Raw genomic sequence first — 6,728 nt, 5'->3', positions numbered from 1 at the left:
TGAACCCTTCTACACCTCCTGCAAGCGCTGCTTCTACTACTACTGCTCTTCTGAAATGCAACTGATCTCACCTTCCACCTCCACCTCTTTCCCCACCACGGGCAGCGGCTCTCGACTCTGCTGCTGCTGCTGCTGCTTCTTCTTGGACGACTTTGAGTGCGGCGCCTTGCCTCGATCCTTCTCCTTCTTCGCGCCCTTGGACGAGTGCGGAGCGAAGGGAAAGCTCTCCGCCTCCTCCTTCTCCGGCGACATGATGAGTTTCATCTTCAGCCCGTCGGCCTCACGCAGCGTCAGAGGCTCCTCTTTGGCGGCGGCGGCGGCGGCACCGCCGTGGAACAGGGAGGACTTTGAGGACGAGGAGTGCTTCTTGGAGGAGGAGGACGAGGACACGGAGCGAGACTGGGAGAAGGAGTGGCTCCCTTTGCCGCCGCTCTCGCGTTTGCGGTCTTTAGAAGAGTGCGAAGAGAAAGAGGGGTAGGATGGTTTCTTGTGGAGGTGGGGGCTGGGGTCTGAACCGGTAGCCAGGGGGGAGGTGATGGCCTGCAGGAGGCCCATGGCCGTGTCCACTGGGTGGGAGGACAGCGGGGACGACACAGGAGGGGAGCGGTCAGCTGACTTGTGCTTCTTCTTGTGCGGCGGCGGCCCCAAACCATCGTGGTCTGACAGGGTTGACGGAGAGAAGAGAAGAGAAGAGGAGAGGTGAGGACACTTTTGTTAAATTAAAGAACACAATTTACCTATTTATTATCATTCTCTTACCTTTGTAATAGTAATCATCACCATGTTTTTTCTTCTTCTTGTGCGAATCCCCGCCCAGCATGAAAAGCTCTGAATCCTGGTTTGAAACAACAAAAGTTTTCGTTTTTAATTTCACAATTCGGACGTTTCCACCAAAACGTGTTGGGATTACAGCTTAATCAGTAAAATCCGGGTTCGCACTTTTTCACCACTGCAGTGTCTTGAGGTGTGGCGGCCTTACCTTCAGACGTTTCTTGGAGGATTTCCTGACTTGAGCAGCAATCTCCTCTTCTTCCCTGAGCAGGTCCTTGTATGACCTCCTCTTCTCTCTCTGACTGCGACCAGCTACGAGGCTCCTGTCTCCTTCCATTCCCATATCTAAAATAATGCACACACATGGAATAACTTGGTAATAAACTGGGTCTTTTTTGGAGCTACAACTTCAGAATGACGTGGTAATTAATTACCTAGTCCCCCTTTGCACTTGATCTCCTCGAAAGCCATTCTCGCTGCGTTGTCAACACGTGTGTGTCACAGAGGATCACTGAAAACACCGGGCAGTACACTGATAAAGCAATGCTTTACAATGTAAATGTGTCATTTGAGCTGAACTTGACCGTATTGGGTAGTAAGCAACTAATGCAACTACATAACTTACTGCGGCACAGGGAAGCTCAAGCAACCAGATGGGAGGCAAAAAAAAAACAAACCAGCAAAATGGACAAAACTCTCTCATCACAAGTGGACAACTGCTGGGTCTTTGGAAGCTTCTCGTGGTTTACACACTTACCAAACTAACACCTTGGGGTCGAATAGAATAAACGAGAGCTTAACTAATTCCCGCCTACTTTCATAAAGATCCACAAACACACCCCCTCTCGATTCGCTGAGACTACGCAGCTGCGGAACAACAGTGGCGGGGAGAAGCCAGCGGCCGATCTGGTCCGCAGCTTCCTGGACGAGCAGCAGCGGGAAGCTCGAGGCTTCAGCCGTCGACTAGGCCGCGGTGGGGACCAGTGCAGAAAATGGCGTCACGTAAAGCCATTGCATTTTTTTGCTCGCGTTTGCCATATTCTACGCTGGAAGCGCGTCCATTCTGAGCCCCCCTGGGAGGACGGGAAAGTAGTGTTTTTGAATAATATTACCTCTTTACCGCTTCCAGATTACGCGGGTCAGGCGGCCATCTTTAATTTTAAGTGCGATGACAATACGTGTCCATGCCGGGGAGGAGCCTCCGGTCCCTCAGCCAATCGTCACGGAGAATGAGTAGCCATATTGGCTTTGACAACAACATGCCCTACTATTCAAAATGAAATCTATAGAATACCCTTTAAAAAAAAAAAAAAAAGTACAAATATTAGCAATTGCCACATAAATTACATGGATACATATCACAAATTCAATTTAACATACTGATTTATTGATTCATACATCCATGGCAGACCAGTAAGTCTTTACAGAACATTTCACATAAAACATATAATGAATTACAACAGAAAAGGCAACACTGAAAGAGTTTTTGACAACAATTCCAAATGGCAGTCGAATGGGGGGAAAAAAACATTTTAATTGTATTATGTCCATCTCTGAATTTTGCTCATTGACGGACGACAAATATGTCAGCTTGTGGTAACATCTTTGATACACACACAAAAGCGAGCTGTGGCTCACTCTCGGGTTGGCTTCTGTTCCATTAGCTTCCTGTTCTCACTCACTGAATCTTTCCCTTAGGGGATTTCCTTTATGATTTTCTCTGCAAAACTGACATGACTTCTCTTCCCATGAAAGAAATAATTCACAGCACTGCAGTACTGTCTTGCATAATACAGTATGTAATAATTTTAACCAAGATGCCAATTGTTTTTGCATACAAATCTCAACTACATGCTTCTATTGAAAAACCTCATGAGAAGCATTAGATGTTAACAAAAGAATCATTGAGGACCCTGGGTTAAGTTGAAAAGACGTTACTGTCCTGCAGGTCTGTCGATAAATGTTCAGTGTGGAATATGAAAAAGCATCCCAGCAATATATTCAGCATTTGCATATTTTGGACATTGTTGGTAGGTGAGAAGGAATAGGACTTCTGCCATCTATCTATACACGTTTTATCGATCCCCCAAATTCTGTTTCTGTAAGCTGAGTGATGTAAAACTGGCCAATAAATCAGTCACCTCATCCACCTAGAAAGCAAATAAAGAAGATAAATACACAATATGCAATTACTTGTATCAATAATTATGATACAAACAATAATACATATCAATAAATAACATTTCTTATTAGCCTCATTTTTTATTTTTTTTTACAAGAATAAAGGCCTCACCTGCTCTTTGGTCCGTGTGTGTTGCAGCTGTGTTGAAATGTGCTCCAGCCTCTCTTTCGCCTCACTTTGGCCCATTAAGTTTAGGTATTCCCGCAGCATGTGAATAATCTAAAAACAATATAAAATTCTTTAAGAATCCTATTTATTGTAAATCATTAAGAATGATAGGATCAAAATGTAGGAAACCAGAACCCTCAAGTCTTCACTAGATGATTAAGAAAATTGATGATTAAGAAAATCTACCTGCGTGACTTCCCCTCTTAGCGTCTCTATGCTGCGGGAATCTCCCTCTTGGAGAATATTAAGCTTGGAGCGCGCCAGATGTAGCGGCGTTCTGCCTGCTCGGTCTAGAGCATCCACACGGGCTCCTGAACAAACAGACAAACAGAAACATTTTTTTTTTAGAAAGTTAAAGAGAAATTATTTGAATGTTTCATTTAGAAAAAAGAAGAAGAAAAAGAATTACAGCAATGCAATAGTGAAAGTCAGTTGTAGTCAGCCAGGCCAAAGGACAACTTTCAGAAGTGCTCAGATCCCATGTTGCTAGGTAACAGCACAACCATGTTAGATGGAGGACCACAAGTAGCATGGTGGACCTAGAGCAGTTGTCCTCAACTAGGGGAGTCTCATAACCCACATTTCTTTCCTTATCATGAAGTTGAGACCCAAATTTATTCCACAAAAATAAAAATGCTAGCCTACATTCTATCATGCAAAGTAAATGTCCAACATTTTCTCTTTAAATATATATATATATATTTTAAAATAAAGAAAAAAAAACTGTCCACAAAGCAACAACGAATCATAATAGCTGTGTGACCCACTTTCGGGTCGCAACGCACCTGTTGAGAAAGGCTGTCCTAGATGATCAAGGACAGGGGTGGGCAAACTACGGCCCAGGGGCCATATGTGCCCCATTATGCTTTTTAATCTGGCTTGTTGTATTTGGAAAAAATTATATTAATAGTAAGTAATAACATAGGTGTATTTCATCAATTCTTTCAGTGTTTTAAAATCCATTTCAATAAAAAGCCAAATACCGTGGGGCCTTAAGGACACATCTTTTCTTGTAACTTTGCTTTTGTTCACTTTTAATTAACATTAAAACACATGTTTTATGATAACCCATTAAATATTTTTTTCTCTGTGGTGTTATATATAATATATCTGTATAATATTGTAAAAGGCACCGCAGGAAATGTTTTCGATTGAACTAGTTACTTTTTTATTTTTATTTATTCTTTGGACTTCACATGGCCATGCCTATCATAATGCTGTACTAGAACGCTATAATAAAATAGTGACCACAAGTAAGTTCAGCTTTATACAAGACAATAAAGATAATATACTGATTTTCTTGCAACCCTACTTTTCAAAAATTGACTGTTCTCTTCCTGAATAGAGTATTCTGTAATCTTTTGTTAATCAAATGTGGAATTTTGACAATTTCCAATGCAAGTGAAGGCATCGCTTTTGTATCAGGAGATGACAGAAATTATCGCTTGAAAGTTGCTTGAAAGAGCAACTTAAAGAAAAACAAGTCAAACATTTTTATGTCAAGACTAAATAAATGCTTTCTCTCAGAAAACTGAGGAGACAGAGCGCACATTAAGCCCTTTAGTGGCCTTACCTCCTCTCAGCAACGTGGTGATAACAGGCACATGGTTTGTACAGGCCGCTGCAAAAATGATAACAAACGGACAGTTATGATACACATATCAACAACATTACTTAATAATCACTATACTGTATGCAGCCAAATATTTAATCATCCCTGCAGCATCAGCCTTCAGCAAAAACAGCAATCCTCGTTTCCCAGGTTACAATAACAGTACGATACAATACAGAACAATACGTTGTTATTGTCCAATTAATGGAAGTTCTCTTTGCTCACCAGCTGATAGGACATTCTATAAAATGAGCACACTTACCCAGGTGCAGGGGGGTGTTCCCCAGGCTGTCTCGCTGATTGGGATCGGCGCCGTGGCTCAGCAACAGTTGCACTTGTCATCGAAAAAAAAAAAAAAAAAGAAAATTTCGGGATATAAGAATATGTATCGTACATACAGTATATGTGTTGCTGTTGGGGTGAGGTGAATGCAGTAAGTGAAGTTGTTGCAGATGTACATAGTCGTGTTAATGTCTCACCGATGCTTTCGTTGCCATTGCAGGAAGAGAAATGGAGCGCCGTCCTCCCCTTGTCGTCTGCTGCACAGGGGTCAATGTTGTCCTGCAGGAGTGTTCGAACTGATGGAGCACACCATGATTAGAAAAGAGCGACCGTGACCTGACACCATGAGGGTGAGACGTCTCGTCACACTGTACCTGTGTCTATGTCATTGCTGTTCGCAGCCTCCCTCAGTCTTTTCACAGCTGTCAGACACACATCACATTGGCAGGTGAGCACAAACTTACTGGTTGGATCCATAGGAACAACCTTTCATTCACGTTCATTCAACAAATGACTTAGACAGGGAAGAGACATACAGCAGGGTTTCGATCGTTGCAAGCATCATGTTTAACATGTTTGCATGATTGATTGTCTCTATGCACCTTTTATGAACTGATTGCTGATGACTGATTGTGCAGCTGTCAAACTGGATTTCCTTCGTGATAAATAAAGTACTTATCTATCTATCTATCCCGCTGACGTAGACGAACAACAAACTAGCAAAGCGAGTCTCAGCCGGTGTTACCGTAGATGTCCTTCCCGATAGGACAGAGGCTCCGCACCATCCGGTGCTGCTGCCTGCGGACCCTGCTGCCCGGTATCTTCCCGAGCTTGCTGGACGCGCCCGGGGCGGGAGCGGCGCGTTCCGCTCGCCCGGGATCCCACAACAGGTGCAGGTACCTGAGTTCCCTGTCGTCCCTCTGGCCCACCCTCCCCAGCAGCACCTTGCCCTCTCCGATCCCGCTTATCCCGAAGCCGACGGTGGCGGCGACGGCCCCGCCGTCCATCCCTTCCGCGGTGCTAGTCCGCTGCTCTCCGCCCAGAGTGCCCCGGCCGTCGGCCCCGTGCGCCGGCTCTACCATGTACTCCTCCTCCTCCTCCTCCTCGGAGCGGTCATTGTCCGAGGCTGTGGCGACGATAGGGCTCCACCCATCCATCCTTTTAACGTGTCATATGGGCGCCGCGTGTTTTCGACAGATCTCGACACTTGTGTGAAGAATGGACGACAGCAAAACAAAACAAAAAACAAGGTGGGGAAGCGAAGCCGTCGTGGGACTCCGGGCTCGACTTCGTATGTAACATGCACGTCGGCGAGGCTCGGCGAAATGACACTCTTTTGTTTCCTGCTGTGAGTCTGACCCTGTGCTCTCCTTTTTCTTTTCTTTTTTTACAGCATCTCAGCAGCACTTTCCTTTTCCTACCCGAAGATGTCTCCGTTTTTGCATATACATTTATGTCACTCGTTGGAAGCAGTAAGCGGTCCGCCCATTGTGCGGTCAACTTCTTGGAACGGCGACGACCAATCAGAGGACGCGTTGTTTAATCGCTCTCATCCAATCAAAACCACGTAGTCAAGCGTCCAATGGCAGTTTCACGGGGCAACTGGGCATGCGCGCGCATGAAGAACCTACGGTATTCGGGTTGAAGTTTAGTAGTCTGTATTTTTCTTGTTTAGTGAACGTCATCGTGATACATTTATGAAGCACAATCATT

The 6,728-nt window shown here is 44.6% G+C and overlaps 2 protein-coding genes across 3 annotated transcripts in view; both read right to left on the bottom strand.

Moving 5' to 3' along the window:
- The window catches only part of hmgxb4a (HMG box domain containing 4a), a 7,075-nt gene extending 5,071 nt beyond the window's left edge, over positions 1-2,004 (bottom strand). Inside the window, exons 1-5 of one of the 2 annotated variants that reach the window (XM_076032558.1) lie at positions 1,884-2,004; positions 1,206-1,282; positions 980-1,116; positions 760-835; positions 72-659 (exon numbers count right to left, since the gene is read on the bottom strand). In XM_076032558.1, the coding sequence (XP_075888673.1) occupies positions 72-659; positions 760-835; positions 980-1,116; positions 1,206-1,242 (838 nt within the window). In that variant the 5' untranslated portion in view covers positions 1,243-1,282; positions 1,884-2,004. Of the gene's footprint in view, positions 1-71; positions 660-759; positions 836-979; positions 1,117-1,205; positions 1,283-1,396; positions 1,842-1,883 lie in introns of those variants that run through there. The other variant, XM_076032559.1, reaches the window with a different exon arrangement.
- Positions 2,005-2,136: 132 nt separating this feature from the next.
- ankrd54 (ankyrin repeat domain 54) lies at positions 2,137-6,446 on the bottom strand. Its single transcript, XM_076032560.1, has 8 exons — positions 5,761-6,446; positions 5,390-5,437; positions 5,213-5,311; positions 4,996-5,067; positions 4,695-4,742; positions 3,308-3,432; positions 3,065-3,172; positions 2,137-2,921 (listed from the first exon to the last, which is right to left on the bottom strand). The coding sequence occupies exons 1-8, from the start codon at positions 6,170-6,172 to the stop codon at positions 2,847-2,849; spliced, it is 987 nt and encodes a 328-aa protein (XP_075888675.1). The 5' UTR covers positions 6,173-6,446; the 3' UTR covers positions 2,137-2,846.
- Between the last annotated feature and the right edge of the window lie 282 nt (positions 6,447-6,728).

The sequence above is a fragment of the Nelusetta ayraudi genome, unplaced genomic scaffold (genome assembly GCF_046127955.1).
Source record: "Nelusetta ayraudi isolate G7.1 ecotype Tasmania unplaced genomic scaffold, CSIRO-AGI_Nayr_v1 ptg000034l, whole genome shotgun sequence".
Classification (NCBI taxonomy): domain Eukaryota; kingdom Metazoa; phylum Chordata; class Actinopteri; order Tetraodontiformes; family Monacanthidae; genus Nelusetta; species Nelusetta ayraudi.
The sequence above is the reverse complement of the archived record's forward strand: the minus strand, read 5'-3'. Positions and strand labels throughout refer to the sequence as shown.

Excerpts from the sequence above, each read along its gene's own strand:
- ankrd54 (XM_076032560.1), bottom strand. The coding sequence starts at position 6,172 with ATGGATGGGTGGAGCCCTATCGTCGCCACAGCCTCGGACAATGACCGC. Across the intron at positions 5,438-5,760 it reads TATCGGGAAGGACATCTACG|CTGTGAAAAGACTGAGGGAG; the intron begins GTAACACCGGCT and ends TGTGTCTGACAG. Across the intron at positions 3,173-3,307 it reads TAAGAGGGGAAGTCACGCAG|ATTATTCACATGCTGCGGGA; the intron begins GTAGATTTTCTT and ends TATTGTTTTTAG.